Source organism: Lissotriton helveticus, chromosome 10 (assembly GCF_964261635.1).
Source record: "Lissotriton helveticus chromosome 10, aLisHel1.1, whole genome shotgun sequence".
Lineage (NCBI taxonomy): Eukaryota > Metazoa > Chordata > Amphibia > Caudata > Salamandridae > Lissotriton > Lissotriton helveticus.
The window spans coordinates 126,727,484-126,745,848 of NC_136071.1; the positions used below are offsets into that span (position 1 = coordinate 126,727,484).

At 43.4% G+C, this 18,365-nt stretch overlaps 1 protein-coding gene across 1 annotated transcript in view; it reads right to left on the reverse strand.

The window, feature by feature from the left end:
- Nucleotides 1–18,107, reverse strand: part of PRKAR1B (protein kinase cAMP-dependent type I regulatory subunit beta) — a 561,069-nt gene extending 542,962 nt beyond the window's left edge. The window contains exons 1-2 of the mRNA XM_078664907.1: nt 17,893–18,107; nt 1,671–1,848 (exon numbers count right to left, since the gene is read on the reverse strand). Coding sequence (XP_078521033.1) covers nt 1,671–1,844 — 174 coding nt within the window. The 5' untranslated portion in view covers nt 1,845–1,848; nt 17,893–18,107. The remainder of the gene's footprint in view (nt 1–1,670; nt 1,849–17,892) is intronic.
- Between the last annotated feature and the right edge of the window lie 258 nt (nt 18,108–18,365).

Sequence of the window (18,365 nt, forward strand, 5' to 3'; positions counted from 1 at the left end):
ATAAGACTTCGGGAAATGCGGGGTGGGTGGAATTTTGTGGATCGATGCAGATACCAGAACTTTCCATCACAGAAATGTGAGGAAAATGTGTTTTTGGGAGAAAGTTTAAGGCTTGCAAGGAATTCTGGGTAACAGAACCTGGTGAGAGCCACTCAAGTCACCCCATCCTGGATTCTTCTCGGTGTCTAGTTTTAAAAAATGTATAGGTTTGCCAGGTTCCCTTAGGTGCCGGCAGAACTTGGGTACAAAATCCACAGCTAGGCACTTTGCAAAAAAAGGTCAGTTTTCACTGTGAAAATGTGGAGTGTCCACGTTGTATCTGGGGCCGTTTCCTGTTGCGGGCACTAGACCTACCCACACAAGTGAGGTACCATTTTTAATGAGATACTTAGGGGAGCACACAATTGTAGAGCAACTGTTATTACCTATTGACTTTTGATGAATTTCTGCCTTCCAAATGTAAGACAATGTGTAAAAAAGAAGTAATTTTGAAAAATGTGCTATAATTCACATGCTAGTATGGGTACACACAATTTCAGAGATGTGCAAATTGCTACTGTTTCTAAACTCTATATTTTGTTCCCATTTCGGAAATACATATGTGTCTTTGATTTTTCACTCTTTATATTTTACCAAATAAATTGCTATATACCCGGTACACAATGAAAAAACATTGCAAGACGCTGCTCAGTTATTGGATCTGGGTTCCTCGGGTTCTTGGTGAACCAGCAAGTCCTATATATCCCCAAAACCAGAAGGGTCCAGGGGATGTAACCGTATATTGCTTTAAAACATCTGTCATACTTAGAAGAAGTTACAGGTGAAAACGTTGGCCCAAATGCCTGTTTTATTCAACTCATTTTACATTTGTCTTAGTTTTAACTGTTAGTTTCTATAAACAAAACCTTGAAGGATCTACACAAATGACCCCTTGCTGAATTTGGAATTTTGTCTACTTGTCCGAAATGTATAGCTTTCCAGGATCCATTCTTGCTTTCATACCCATTTCTACCACTAACTGGAAAGAGGTTGAAAGCACAAAAAATAGCAAAAATGGTCTATGTCCCAGTAAAATGCCAAAACTGTATAAAACAAAGGTTGGTTTTCTGACAAAAGTCTGTCAGTCTCTGGAAGCAGGTGATTTTAGCAACACAAATCCTTTGTTGATACCATCTGCAGGGAGAAAAACAGACGCTTTCTTCTGCAGCACTTTTCTCCCATTTTTCCTCCCCCCCAAAAAAGAAATTTAGCTGTATTTGACTAATTTCTGGGTCCCCTCCAGTGGAATCAACAAACCCTGGGTACCTTTAAAATCCCCATGATGTTGGAAGAAAAGGATGCAAATTTGGCATCGATACCTTATATGGTCAAAAAGTTACAGGGGCCTAAGCGCGAACTACCCCAACTAACCAAAAAAAGGCTTAGCATGGGGGGCCTAGCAGCGAAGGGGTTAATGAAACAAACATGAAAACATTGTAAGACAGGGATAACATGAGGATTCTTTGCTAAAAGTAACATTTCCTTCATCTCAGCGCTTTTGGTATTAACTGTAGGATAATAAGACAACAGCAAATACTATTAGTCTGAAAATCATTATCATAATACTTGAAAAGTTCTTTTAGTAATTACATTGACAGCATGAATAAAATAAAAGCTTTGAAAAAACTTACCTTTTCTAACTTCTCAAAGTGTTCTCGCAAGAATTTCATTGGGCGCTCCGGTTTTGCTATGCAAAGATTCACAATGCATTCTTTCAGGATATGTTGGATACTATACTTCTGAACATAAATTTCGCATCCTTTTAAACTATCATCTTCTTCAGCAGAGGAGGAGGAAGTAGCCATATTGCTGAAATGGAATATATATATCACCATGAACAAACTATGCTTCAACAAAACTAACTAATTGAATTAAAAAGTGGAAATTAAGTCTATTATTAGGTAATTATGAATATTTAATTCTGTCTTTTACATGAGGGGTAATGCTCCCATTGCATGTGCAAAATATTGAGACAGCCTATGAAAGCCATCTGTATTTTTAGGTTTTTCATCTTCTTTTTCCAATTTTCATAGTGTTCTTCCTGCAATTATCTTATACCCATGTTTCTGTATGGATTTAATATATAAAAACATGCATTATACTGATTATGTTATAACCCATAGATGTCTTCATTGTTGCACACTGTAGCATAACTATGCGATGTAATACTACAACATAGATGCCTTTTGTAATTTTGATTTAAACTTGACTGTTATATTATCTGTACCTCTAGATGGAGGATCTGTTCATTTTTTCGCCAATATAAATAAAAAGTTAAAAAGAAAGGTTTACCATTACACAATACAATTCTATTGTCTAACGTTTAGCTTTCAAAATTGGGATAACACAGAATATAAAGGATTGTTAGCTAATTCACACACAAAATTGGAACGTTGAGAGCAGAAGAATTACAACATCTACTATGATATACTCCAGTGCTCCAAGTCTAAACCAGAAACAGCTTTCCCTCAGTTCAAGATTTCTTAAATTTCATTTGTGTTTCAACTTTATTGTGCCAATAGCACCCCAGTACAGCATTTTCAAGTTGGGGTAGGTTGGAATTCAACTAAGTAAACTTTCAAAATATCTCAAGAATAAACATTATCACCCACTATCCAACACTTGTACCTTGTAGGAACTTACCCTCTATTCTAACTTCAACCCTCGTACTCCCTAGAAATAGAAAGGCAATCACCAAATAATAGAAACCCATTAAAGGTAGAATTGCAGTCCAATTACACTACAGCTGCTGCTCATTAAGTTTTCTTTTTTTGCAGGATCCCTCATGCTGGCATAAAGAAAATATAAAGCAACTAGAGCACAGAGAATCGTATTCTTCTTCTTTATTGTGGGTTAATTAACACATAGTATGACGTAAAATGACTAGATAGCAAAATCTGCAAATGTGGCGTTCTCTTTGGAATAAGAGGGTGAGGCTTGGTGGGAAAAAATCGTCCCCATACCTCTTTATACAGTTAACCACACATCATAATGAATTTATCTGAACAGTCAGATAATGTATTAACTTTTCCCGCCAGGAAATAAACAAGGTAGCTGAGACCAAAGGGACACACATACACTTCACAAATCACCTGGAGGCATCGGCGTGTAGGAGGTGCTAACTGGTGGGTGGAGCAAAAGTACAAAGACACTTAGCTACAATAGTTGTTGGGCTTGGTGTTGGTTCTAGTTTGCATCAGTCCTGTGTTCTGCACCTTTTTTGTTTTCCACCGGAGGTCTGTGTTAGGTCCTTAGTTTATTGACCTGCATTTCTTGCCCCTAAATCATTTTTGCATTGGTCTGCAGTTCTTCAACTACTCAACTGGCTCAACTATTCAACTATTCAACTGGCTCTGCCCGGGTGGCCTTGTGGGTCGAGGCTGTGCTATTCTTGGAGAAACTTCTACTCAGAGCTATAATGTTCATAATTGAACCAATTTACCTATAATAATAATCTCTGGTTTTGCTTCCTTTTAGGAGCAATCTGAACAAGTATATGTCTCAGTTTCTTAGACCTGCCACATTATTCCCTGTAGGACCGTCAGTTTCTACTGTCGCCACCATCTTTAAACACTTCGCTTCATACCTTTTCCTCCCATTCTTCCACTAGTGACACTACTTGTACAGTTGTTCTGAGCCTTCCAGTGGTTTTCTTGGGGACATCTGAGATTTCCATCAGGGTCTATCAGCGTATCCTTTTGTGTACCTGAAACTTGACTTTCCTTTGTGTGAAAATATTTTTAATGAGATTAACATATTGCAAACGGTAAAGGAAGGAACAAAGCATTGCCTGGCACTTTGTGAAAGACAATAAAAACATCTAATGTGAATCTGCCCTATATTAAATCAAAGTATCCATGAAATTCAATTTAGCTGCACTACATATATACTTTTTAATACACTCCCCTAAAGGAGTAAGAAGATAAAGGATAGGCAGAAAGGCAAAGAAAATGGAAGTAAATGGAAATGGACGAAGGGAAAGGAAAGTAAAAAATATAAATGTACCCACAAAATGTTAAGACACAAACACTTTCCAATGTGGGCTTCAGATTCACCTTTGCTGTCTTCAATTCGCTCTAGTCCCTTCTCAAGCTGTTCTCCACAGCAGCCATATTGCTCTCCATCCAGCCCACAGTCGCCTCAGGCTTCCTGGGTCAAGGCTTTATTGTAGTCATGCATCTCTAAGTATTGTCTAATTTTTTTTTACAATGGTATCCAGTGCCCCTAACACTGCTTTCTGGCCCTTGAGTTACTTGCATATGGATATGTCAGCTCCTTCGTATCCCAGGTACGTCATCCGCTCTCAAAATGAATGAAAGCTGTTCACAGGAGTTCTATATCAGTGTGGCCATATTGCATGCCGCCAGGCTCTATCCCTGTGAACTTCGCTTTTAAAGACCAATGATGATTCTCTGCTTGGAAGAAAATAGCTGAACAACTACATTCACATTTTATTAACATGAATACTTGGGAACAAAATAAACAACTCGGATACTCATGGGGTTTGAAATAAACTTTTGGAACCATTCTACACCTATATTTACCTGCAGAAATAAGCGAACCTCTTCTATTACACTTATCTGATGCCACCATTTCACAAAGAACCGTTGCAACATCATCAACAGAAGATCAAGGGAGTTTGGAACATGTCTAAACCAAGCTGCACTAAATTCATGGTAGACCCAGAAGCCCAGGTTTTCCTAATAAAGTGAGAGGTTTCCAGTAAAAGATTTGAGACTACACAATGCCTCAAAAATATATCCTCCTTGGCACTAGGGTGAACATATGTACAAATATTATCATGTGCAGATTATCCATATATAACAGAAGGAGATTGACAATTGTAAAACCTGAATTAGAACACATCAGGCCTGTAAACCAAAGCTCATCGTGCCAAAACGGAGCTTTCAATGTCAGCTGCTTCACCTTTCTCTAATCTGGACAATAATCCAGCAGAACATCAGAAATGGAGAACCCCCTACCCCTTGCAGCAAACAGAATACCGAAGAAAAGCGACTTTTTCCAGAGAATCAAGCTCTCAACAGCAGAATCTGCACAATGAATGGTAACTGTGATCTACTAAGAAAGGGATTCAGAAAGATTAACAACAAGCATTTACAATGCAATGGTCTCGGCATCATTAAAGGTAGAGCTATTGGCATTGCTCATGACATTTCTTTTTTTTCTTTAAATCATAAATAAATGGCATTGTCATTTACATTGCCAATACACAGCACTCTGCACTCAACAGCACACACCACTCTGCACTCAACAGCACACAGCACTCTGCACTCAACAGCACACAGCACTCTGCACTCAACAGCACACACCACTCTGCACTCAACAGCACACACCACTCTGCACTCAACAGCACACACCACTCTGCACTCAACAGCACACACCACTCTGCACCTGCACTCACTGCTCTGCACACTCACTCTGCATTCTGCACTCACTACTCTGCACTCACTACTCTGCACTCACTACTCTGCACTCACTACTCTGCACTCAATACTCTGCACTCACTACTCTGCACTCACTACTCTGCACACTCACTACTCTGCACACTCACTACTCTGCACACTCACTACTCTGCACTCTGCACTCACTACTCTGCACTCACAACTCTGCACTCACAACTCTGCACTCTGCTCTCAATACTTTGCACTCACAACTCTGCACTCTGCTCTCAATACTCTGCACTCACAACTCTGCACTCTGCTCTCAATACTCTGCACTCACAACTCTGCTCTCAATACTCTGCACTCACAACTCTGCACTCTGCACTCACTACTCTGCACTCACCACTCTGCACTCACCACTCTGCACTCACCACTCTGCACTCACCACTCTGCACTCACCACTCTGCACTCACCACTCTGCACTCACCACTCTGCACTCACCACTCTGCACTCACTACTCTGCACTCACTACTCTGCACTCACTACTCTGCACTCACTACTCTGCACTCACTACTCTGCACTCACTACTCTGCACTCACTACTCTGCACTCTGCACTCACTACTCTGCACTCACTACTCTGCACTCTGCACTCACTACTCTGCACTCGCTACTCTGCACTCGCTACTCTGCACTCTGCACTCACTACTCTGCACTCTGCACTCACTACTCTGCACTCACTACTCTGCACTCTGCACTCACTACTCTGCACTCACTACTCTGCACTCACTACTCTGCACTCTGCACTCACTACTCTGCACTCACTACTCTGCACTCTGCACTCACTACTCTGCACTCACTACTCTGCACTCACTACTCTGCACTCTGCACTCATTACTCTGCACTCACTACTCTGCACTCACTACTCTGCACTCACTACTCTGCACTCACTACTCTGCACTCTGCACTCACCACTCTGCACTCACTGCACTCACCACTCTGCACTCACTACTCTGCACTCTGCACTCACCACTCTGCACTCACCACTCTGCACTCACCACTCTGCACTCACCACTCTGCACTCACCACTCTGCACTCACCACTCTGCACTCACCACTCTGCACTCACCACTCTGCACTCACCACTCTGCACTCTGCACTCACTACTCTGCACTCTGCACTCACTACTCTGCACTCACTACTCTGCACTCACTACTCTGCACTCACTACTCTGCACTCACTACTCTGCACTCTGCACTCACTACTCTGCACTCTGCACTCACCACTCTGCACTCACTACTCTGCACTCTGCACTCACCACTCTGCACTCACCACTCTGCACTCACCACTCTGCACTCACCACTCTGCACTCACCACTCTGCACTCACTACTCTGCACTCACTACTCTGCACTCAGTACTCTGCACTCACTACTCTGCACAATCACTACTCTGCACACTCACTACTCTGCACACTCACTACTCTGCACACTCACTACTCTGCACACTCACTACTCTGCACACTCACTACTCTGCACTCACTACTCTGCACTCACTACTCTGCACTCTGCACACTCACTCTTCACACTCACTCTGCACTCACACTCTGCACTCACTACTCTGCACTCCGCACACTCACTCTGCACTCACACTCTGCACACTCACTCTGCACTCACTACTTCACACTCTGCACTCTGCGCACTCTGCACTCACACTCACCTTCTGCCTCACATAGGGATGTAGTGAGCGCAGTAGGCGTGAAGGTCGCCAGGGGTGCGCACGTCGCCAGGGGCGTGCACAGCAGTGCGCAGCCCCTGCCTGAGAGGACGAGGAGCCCCCACGGTGTGGACCGGCCCGAGGCCCGATGCAGGCCGCAGTTACAGCGACCTCATGGATGGCGGACGCTTCGGATCTGCAGGGTGCTCCCAGAGTCGAGGGATGTCATCCAGTTCTGCATTCTTATCCCCGCGGTGGCAGCAGACGTCAGGAGTGGCGGCTGAGGCCGCTGATGCGGTAAGTGGGGCTTAATTGTGGGGGGGAGGCGGCGGCGTGTGTGTGTGTGGGGGGGGGGCGGCGGCGGTGTGTGTGTGTGTGTGTGTGTGTGTGTGTGTGTGTGTGCGCCTGTGTGTGTATGCTGTGTGTATGCGTGTTTGTGAGTGCCTTTGGCCTTCAGTAACGCTGTGTGTGTGCGCATGCGCGCAAAGCACGTCCACATACCCTAAGCGGCTCGTGCACCTGTCTGTCTCCCTTGGGAGGCATTTTAACAACAATAGGTCTCGCTCCCGAGACCTAATAAAACAAGTGTAACAAATCAGTCACACCCATTCAGCAGGGTAGAGGTAAGGTGTAGTTTGTGTGAGAGGGATGGAGTCATTTGGAGGACACTTTCGTAAATGTATTACTAAAGAATGGTGTATCTGCTCAGTGTCATTTACAGACATCACATTTTCAATTGAAATGACCAATACATTTGCAGTTGTATTGATAAAACCATATATAAAGCACAAATGATAATAGTGGAAAACGGGTTTCAGTGTATATTCATCATTTGCGTATCACCAAGTGTCTCGGTTCGTTTTGATCATATTAAAATCTTTGTTCCGTCACACTTCACAACTATAAAAATGTGCCTCATTTGAGCTTTCCTTGCTGCTAGTGTATCGTGAAATAATGGTACAGTCCATTTACAGATACTTAAATCTTGTTGCAAGGTAGGAAAAAAATGGGCACCCTACCGCCTTTCCTTTCATACTCCCTATACCACAGCAATATTGTGACATAGGTCACTTTATAAAATCTTTTCACTTTGCAGTCATAAGATGAAAAGTAAAAATCAATATCCCCTTTTACAAAAATGAGAAGCATTTTGTCAGAAGACATAACCTGACATTTGACCCCTATCTTTGAACGCTTTGCAAATGCAACAAGATAAAAGCTAAATGTAAAGGCATGTTTAGCGTTCATTCACTTTCGGAAATCCAGCATGCTTATTTTGGGGGTGCTGAAACACCACCCTGACGGCTTTGCTATCAGAGAATCATCTCCCTAAAGTAAGTGCTGTGGACCCGCTATCAACCACTGGCACAAAGTAAGTACTGGCACTGTAACAGGTAACCTGTTGCTTCATAAAAGTGCCAATACTCTACCATAAGAAGTAAGAAGCCTACGCAGAAGTGTGTGCGCCTTGCCAGTCAAATTAAAGGAGGACAGGTAATCGTCACCTGACAGTACCTACCCAGTTATCGTGCTATGATAGGACCCCGGTCTACAACTCCGACCTTGAGTATAATGACGACTAATAGTTGAACTTGCGGCGAAATTCCGTCTCTTAACGAAGGTACCACACTGCCCTCTGCAGGAAACATTCAACAGGCCAGCGTGCAGCCAAAGCCCAATCTTAAACAAGCCGTGAGCGTGCACGTCCCAACCGGAAATTCGGGAGCGTCACGGCTGTCTTGCGGTGGCTGCAGAAGTCAGGAGGGGTGGCTGAGGACGTCGATGCGGTGAGTGGGGTTTAGTTGTAGGGGTGGCGGGTGTGTGTGTGTGTGTATGTATGTGTATGTATGTATATGTGCGTGTCTGTATGTGTGTTCAGGGGGGGGGGCTGCGTGCGTGATTGAAAGAGGCCTGTGTGAATGCGGGACAGACAGGAGATGTGCACGCCGGGAGGCTGGGCATGCGCGTCCACGATGTTAAATCTACCCGCGTGCCCAGATCTGTCTCCCTTGAGACCGAACTCAACTGCAATAGGTCTCGATGCCGAGACCTAAAAATGTGACAAAAGGAGCATTGAATAATTGTAATCCCTTAAATAGATACAACTGCAATACTTTCCCCTATTATTTTCTATAGTCCTAGAATGCATAGTATCTTAAAGGAAATGTGGTGATGCCATCATAAATATTTTGCACAGTTTGCCAAAATGCAGGATTTAGCTCTAAATTATTTACTTATTGCAACACTGACATATTGTCTGATTTTTAAAAGAATGCAAAAGTTCACCTTGCCTATGCCCATACATTGGACAGCAAAAAAAACTCCTAAGATTTAATTTAGGGAAGTACAGCTAACCCTTGTGAACACCTCTCCATATCTCTCCCGAAACCATACACGGGGTTGTCAGATTATCAGAATGTGTCACAAAAAATCCCAAAGATAACTGGTTTTATTCCAAGACATCAATTCTATCCTTGGGTCTTCTCAAAGAAGAATGAAAGGGAGCAATGCAACATTTTAGAGACTCAATAACAATACATTCTGTCAGCATGGGGTTACCAGTAGCTCGGTCTCATCCTTTAAAGCGAAAGTGGACATGGGAGATATTCATTGGCTACTAGCTGCGGTGCGATATGCAAATTAGTTTACGCCTCACCACTTTCAAATGTCACCAGCCGCCCCTGCATGCACGCACTGTAAACTGCATGTGCGATGGCATCATCCATCTGCGTCTTCCTCCATGGACGCTACAGAAGCAGCCTGCAAGCAACTAAGTTAGGTAAGTTATTAAATATGGAGCTTGAGCCGTATCAATTTACGAACTGGATTCAGTAAAGAAACAGAAACAAAAGCAGTAGTCAACAAGCAATAAAAATGCAATAGGTCTCGCCTTTCATTAAGTTAAAGCCATTTGCTTTCCTATACAATACCATAGCAAAGCAAATGGCTTCAACTTAATCAAAGGCGAGACCTATTGCATTTTCAATGCTTGTTTTGTTAAGCAGCCTGTTTTCCTTAAAGGAAAACGGGATGCTTTACAATAGAGAAAATGTAAACTTTTCCTTTCATTTTCTAAGAGAAGGCAGTGGCCCGTGGGACCACTGTCTGCTCTTAGAAAATGCATTTACAGACATTTATAAAGGGGAAGGAGTTCCTTGGGAACCCCTTGTTACCACCTACTTGAAGTAGGTGGTAAAATGCGAATGTTTTGCGACCACATTTCAGTCGCAAAACATTCAGGCAAATGCCCTAAACATGCCCCTTCCTAATAGCAAATCGCAAACCCATTTTGCGATTCGGTAACAGGTTACCGAATCGCAAAATAGGATTTGCTGAATGAGACAACCATTTTTTTGCTAATCTGCCATTTGCGAAGGCAAAAAATGCTTGATGCATCTGGCCCTTTGTCCTCAATTTATTACAGACTGCTAATAATATTTTCGCTCTTTAGCCCAACCACTGTAAATTTGTCTAGTTTGTGGCTATTGGCACAATCATTTGAACAGGTGTTCTGGAGGTAGCCAGGGTTAAATAATGGAATAGTCTACCATGATAAACTATCACTCAACATCTACAAAAACATAGTCCAATCTCACATGATTGTAATCTTTGGGTTCCTTTTTTCCCACCAAGAAGCTGGCACTAGTGGCCTCAGCACAGCCCCATTTGAGTGTAACAAGCTTTTTTTACATGACGCTTGGGCATGGGATTGCCATGCACCTATGTAATGCGTCATTGTGTTCCACACAATGACCTGCATATTCTTGGGACTATACTTTCTCTTCAGCATGGGATAGACATACTCTTGGGACTATACTTTCTCTTCAGCATGGGACAGACAGGATGTGGACAAAACCAGATCTTAAGTCAGGGTCAGGAAAAGGACTGTAAGTCTATAGAGTACCAGAGTACCAGAGGTTCTTACGTTGCTGTCTTCATAGATCTGGAACATTTTTCGCTGCCAATTCTAATGGCAGTCATTGTTACAAGAAAAACACTCTATACAAGAAAAGAAACTCAAAAAAGTAGCAATAATTACGGAAAGGGATCATCCCACCAAGCTCCCAGTGGATTAGCTCATCTCTACTAGATGCAATATTGGGCATGCAAATTTGAAGTAATTGAATAAATGTATGTGTAGATTTTCTAAATAACCACAAATTCAAATAATAAGACAATACAGGCACACTCATACTGTTCTAAATACATTTTGTTGCACACTGCAAACTGACCTGTTCTGGGCAAGCTTTTAAATGGATAAGGGAATTAAGGCATGGCGAGATAAAGTGATTTGCTCAGGATCACAAAGTGTGGTCATGTAAGGAAACTATGATTTGAACCCAAAGATAACAGAAACAGACTGGACCAACACCCTCAGTACCCACCAACCAAACCTCATTGGCGGTGTGCATTCCAACAACAAAGCCTTATACAACTGGATCACAAACTGCACAGACACCCTAACCCTCTGAAGGTGTTTGACAGTCAAGAACCAACGCACGAGCCAGCTGTTACACCGAAGACCTTAGAAATGCCAAACACCATTGCAAACAGCTGAGGAGAAGATGGAGAACCAGTCAGGACACCTTCGCAAGAAACACATTCAAATCTGCGCTCCAAATATATCACACCTAAATCAACAAGGCCATTCAAACAGACCTTGCTCTCAGTCTGGAAACCAGCTCCAACAACTGTAAAGAGCTCTTCAACATCGTAAAGAAATTCTCCAACCCTCCAGGCATCACCAACTCCATCACCCCATCGCAAGACCTCTGCGACAGCCTCTCCTAATTCGTTCACAAAAAAAATATCAAGATGTACAGCAACTTCGACCCCAAACAAAAAACACAAGACCTCATCAACAAACAGCCCACCTATTCCAAATCTGACCACCTAATCACAAACTGGAAACCCCTCTTCCCAGAAGACACTGCAGAAGTCATGAGAACAATCCACTCCAGGGCCCCACCAACCACTGCCTCCACCATATCCACAACCAAGGAGTAACTCTCAACAGCTCCCACCTCACCACCATCATAAATGCCTGCAACCAAAGCAGGACCTTCCTACAAAACTGGACACAAGCAAAAATCATGCATGAAAAAACCTTCGGGAGACCTAAAAGGGCTCAGCAAGACAGATAGAGTAGTATGAGCGCTGCGGTTTCCCAACTGTCATGATGGTTTGGATATCATCATTTGCTGCAGTGAGGGCGATTTCTCTGCTGTGGTTGCTGCGGAATCCAGACTGTGAGATGTCTAGGAAGTGATGTTTTCAAGATGATTGAATAGTTGTTTGTTGATAGCTTTCCGCAACTTAAAAGGGCTCAGCAACTACAGACCCATCTCGCTCCTGCCCCTCCCATCCAAAGTCGCGGAAAGCTATCAACAAACAACTATTCAATCATCTTGAAAACCTCACTTCCTAGACATCTCGCAGTCTGGATTCCGCAGCAACCACAGCAGAGAAATCGCCCTCACTGCAGCAAATGATGATATCCAAACCATCATGACAGTTGGGAAACCGCAGCGCTCATACTACTCTATCTGTCTGCAGTGTTCGATACAGTCTCCCACAGCACCTCATCACCTGTTGAAATGGCTCACCACTGACATCAGACTCACAGTCACCCAGGGCTCTCACCACAAGCAGGCTAGACTACTGCAACGCACTCTACGCCAGCTTCACTAATCAACTCAAAGACTTCTAATCACCCAGAATGCCACCGCCAGACTCATCATTAACACCCCCACACATCAAGCTCCACCTTAGAGAGCTACACTAGCTACCAATTAAGAAGCACTGCCAATTCAAACTGCTCACCCACGCATACAAAGTCCTCCACAACTCCAAACTTTCCTACTTCAAAAATCTCCTCAAATTCCACCAACTTTCTAGGCAACTACACTCAGCAACACTTTACCCTTGCACAGATACCCCGCAGAAGCAAATCAGGAGGTTGTTCTATCTCCTACATCGCCGCTAAATTTTGGAACGACCTTCTACATCACATCAGGACCTCCCCTTCCCTACTGGAGTTCCAGAAGAACTAAATACTGGGCTGTTAAACAAGGAGCCTGATGGTCCTACTCAACTACTCCATTGCCTAAATACCCCTCGAGTCATAGGTGCGCTTTACAAATCCACCTAATATAACATACTGGTTCCAAAGTCTGCGACACAGCCAGTAGATGATATATATTCTAGAATGTTTTATCGACTCTTCTGCAAGTTAAATCAGTTCACGAAAGCAATTAAGTGAGAGGCCCTACTTTTTCTCTTTTTGATTCCAAAAGAAGATCTGCTTGTAGAAAAATGCATTGCTCACACAAAGTATGAGTGCACAAATGGCACACTAAACTGCCCTAGCTTGAGGTCTTTCATATAGTTATGATGGTTGTGAAGGCGTGAATGACTTGTGTTCAATAATGAACTATTGTGATACAAGATGTGCGGTGACTATCTACAAAGACCAAGTTCAACTATTACTCAATAACATATTAACCATGTGAAAGGCCTCAGAAATAGGAAAAGCTGAGTCGACACGCTAGGACTGAACAAGTCACCTGTTATTTGCATACTTCTTATTTTCTGAAGCAGGAACAGCGCCCACTAAGCTATGATGATATAAGTTGAGCTGCACAGTGTGTGAAAACAGGAATTTTATCACTGTGTTAGTCCAAGAAAATTTTGCACATTGTGATTCTTTGTATTTAACTTGCCAATATCAATGGAAACATAACACAGAAGATTTCATTTTAAAACACAGAGGTTCCTTACTCAGGTCAAAAGAAGGTTTTGTGGTCTTGAAGCTAATGGCCTATTCCATTAATTATTAGGTTATTGCCTGGATTGTCTCTGCAAGCCATGTTTACATACTGTGTGCTTATAGCCCGCCCATAGTTTAACATTTATTAGCTTTAGTGTTGCTCTCATTTCTTTTGTCCCAGTTTGTCACTGAAATGCGGGGATTATGTCCTCTTCGTGTATTTAGCCCTCCTCGGAGCATGGGCCCAGTACTTGTGCCCATCCACTGCTCCCGTTTTTGGAGCTACGTTTTCCTTTGTGTTTGAGCACTCCATATGTGTGCTTGTGTTTTCGGTCCATCTCCCGTATCTCCGTCCATGTAGCTGTATTCCCTCCCACCAGTCTGTTTTCCAGGTTGCTTCTTTTGCCTCCCTCCCCCACCTTGTACTCTACACCACTGCACTTTACTGAACACCACTGATCCACTCTACTCTATGACACTCTGCTCTTCTCAGCACCACTTTCTATGCCACTGCACTCTGAGACACTCTAGGCCACAGCATTTTACGCCACTCTAATCTACTCTGCACCACTCTATGCCACTGCACTCTATAACACTCTACTGTGCTCCACTCTACTGTACACCATTGCACTCTACTCCGAGCCACTCTACTCTAGGCCACTGCACTCTACGACACTTTACTCTGCACCGCTCCACACCACTGCACCCTACGACATGGTACTCTGCACCACTTTAAGCCACTGCCTTTACTCCACACCACTGCACTCTACTCAGCACCACTCTACTCTACGCCACTGCACCTACCCCAGTCCTTTTCAGTCTCTATTACGGGAATTATCTCTGCTTGAGAATTCCTGCCTATCTCTCACATATCTCCATACCATCCAAAACACAGCTTCTCATCTCACCTTAGGTCTTCCACCACATTCTTCGATCTGCTCTCATTTCAAGAAACTCCAGTGGCTTCCTATTACCAAATGCTCAATCTTCAAATCTCTCTTTCTGTCATTGTGAACGTAACAATGTTGGTCCTCATTACCTGCAAAAGAAATGTACCGTCCCAGCCTTGTGTTTCACTCTTCTCCTGCATTACTGCTTACTCCCACTAGAAACATGCCTTCATTGGCAGTCATTCTCTCTCATTCCCTGCACTCCCTTCTCACATTTGCATAATCCAGGACTAGCTCATCTTCTGCTAAAATCTCAAAACCTGGCTAATTAACAATCACTAATTACTCTGCGTCCTTGCCAGAACCGTAGCACCAGGCCATCCCTCGGGGTAACAGTCATGCTTCATAAATCTACTTCATCAATCCATTCATTCATTCACAGTGTTCCTTACATTCTTTAAGTGTTCGATGGGCTATAATATATTGCATTCACCGCACAATGCACTTGCCAAACATATATTTTACTACTGTCTTCTACCATAACAACACTTTGCGATGACTAAACTACAACAGTACTACTCTACATACCTCAACATTCACTACTATACCATTATGATTAATATACCATATACAACTAAAACACTACATTTACAACTGTAGCACTAAAGTTTCAGCACCAAGTCTGCAACAATATTTGCATCGAAATTCCCACAGCAAATAAATTAATGGGTTACAAATATTTTTTTGTGGTGGCAGATACATGCAGAATACACTAAAGAGTAACTCCATGAAAAAACAATCTTATCACTTTGGTCAAAGCTTGTAGAAATTTCTAGATAGCTGCTTAGATCACCAATACCTGATCTTGTAGGACTCACATTTGGCAAACGGAGGTTTATGTATATATTTATTGATGCAGTAATAGGTTAGTACACTGTCCACAAAACACCAGATCTGTCTTCACAACCACTATGCAAATTATGCAATATATACCCATCTATGTCTTCGTAGTTGTAAAATGTAGTTGAACCTTGCACTGGTAGGCATTCAATTTAACGCGCTGCCATAGATCTGCTTTCAGAATGTTAAATTCGAAATTTACTTTGATTTTGCGTACTTTTGCTGTAAAAAATGTAATTGCCATGTAAATACCTCTTCAATTGCATTCTTGAAAATAAATATTAACCTCTATGAAGTTAAATGTATATAAATTACATTCAATTCTTTAAAAAAGAAAACAGTAGGATTGCTCGGGTTTCCGTGCTTTTGGCATTAAACAGACAACGTGTAACCCAGAGATATTTTTAACAGCTCACTTCCCACTCAAATCGTATGAACACAATTGCTTTTGCAAGGCACTGAACACATGCAAGCGTTCGTTTTAGCAAGATGCTGAGAGCAGATCTTTTATTTCATGCACTGAGTTCAGATGCTTGAACTAATAGATCTAACGTACGGTTATGCACATATGATGTAATTAATTTGCCCTAAATTCTGATAAATATAAAACAAGAGCTCAAAGAAGGTCCTTTAGACTAAAATAATGCTACGTATACAGACCACTTGGTTAGCATTGCTGTGCTGTTGCCTAACCAAACCATCTAAACGGAATGTAGCTATAGATTATGGTTGATTTCTGGCCAGTGAAGAAATCATAACATTTGATTAAAGTGGCAGTTTGGCACTTATCATATGGCCGTTAAGTTGAACTGTCAGGGGCAACTTTAGCTGTCACATCAGACTAAAACAACATACCTATACAGAAAAAGCTTCCAACTGTGTTATACGCTTGATGTAGCTACTCTTAGTAGTGTAAATACATTACACCATTACCACTGTGTGGTACTCAAAAGTACACTGGCATGCAAGGAAATTATGAGGTCCTCCAGCACACCACTGGTTCGCGATCACAAAGTAGGAATGGCAAAATCAGTCACGTGCCTGGCAGACACTGATGTGTGACTGCCACGGATCTAAAGGGGCGATATCCATGCTGCCCGATAAACCAGACTCATCTGACAGAATTTAAAAACAAGGTCGCTGCGATTTCAGGACCGTGTACAAAACCATGCCATGGTAAAGGATGAGACTGCAACTATTAACCAATGACTACGAGGCAATGAATGATCTCTATTCAAAACGTATCCCAGCCTGTGGCAAACGCGTATTTCACTGTTCCCTCGCATGTTATCAATTGCTTTCATAAACGGATAATTACACAATATTGGGAGGTAAGGATACATTGTCAGTGACGAGAAGCCAACCAGTTATGTCACAGGAGACGAAAAATAAATAACAGCTGTTCTCTCACGGCACTTCCGCCCTCATGGCAGAGCTGGGCAGCAGGAACTGCTTGTTCCCAGTAAACTATGTGTTGTTTACTACCATACTGTACATACAGTACAGGCTACTGTTACCTTCTCCTGCAATGGGTAGGTGTCTGTACATTCATGGAAGGTGAACAGCATGCATAGAAGCCCTCAGGAGTTCAAGCACAGCGATGGGAATGGGTGATGCTGCTGGGATTTAACACACAAAGACTGGGAGCTAAATTCCCCGGTGGCAAGGTGGAAATAACAGAAACTAGGCAGCTCTTGCATACACGGAAGACACAATGGATGCTCCTTGTAGCTCTTCAGCCTGGGGTTTAAAAGAACGTATTTGGGAGGAGGCATAATACATACAACCAGTACTGTCTTAAAATGAGTGTATTTTTTCACATTTATACTACACTACACTGAACTCAATGGCAAATAATGACAAAACACAGACAGTTCCCCAAAACCAGAAAAGGTGAAATATGTGAAAAAAACATTTGTTTCTTCCTGAGGTATAATTCTATTATTACACGTCCCTCGCAATGTCTACCTTCTCTGTTGACAAAATGTCCCTAGCCATGTACCAAGGTGGCAGACAGGTCGCGCCACTGTGCTTGGTTTCTTTTTGAAAAACGCACCGGGCCACTAAGAACTTTGAAATAACAGCGGTTTCATCCCCAAGACAGGGGGCCGGGGGCTCGATAACGGCTGAGGGGAGCGGGGCGGTGACAGCAAGGCAGGTGCCGGGGGAGCGCCCCCTTACCGTGGCCGCCGGTCAGCTGGTCCCCGCGAGCGGGTGGGCAGCAGGCGGAGGGAGGCTGCGGGGTGCCGGTCTAGCTCAGGGCGGAGGGGCGAAGATGTTCCAGCGGCTCGGCCTTTCCCAGGATGCTCGGTGATGCCGCGGCCGACGTGTTTGCTGCCGCCGCTGTGACGCAACAGCGGGCCCGCCTCTGTACTGTAGCCGGGGCTCTGCGGCACGCTCCCCGCGGCGGCGGCCGCTGCTGACGCGGACGGGGCTCGAGGGCGAGCCGGGCTCAGGACCGAGCGCGAGCCGGGCTCAGGACCGAGCGCGAGCCGGGTTCAGAACCGAGCGCGAGCCGGGCTCAGAACCGAGCGCTGATGCTCAATTAACCCGCAGGAGTTAGTTTACAGCCCTTTTGGAGGAGCCTGATTTTAAACATTTTAAAGTGTTCGATACTCCCGTCATTTTAGGTAGAATATCAGAAAATACTTATT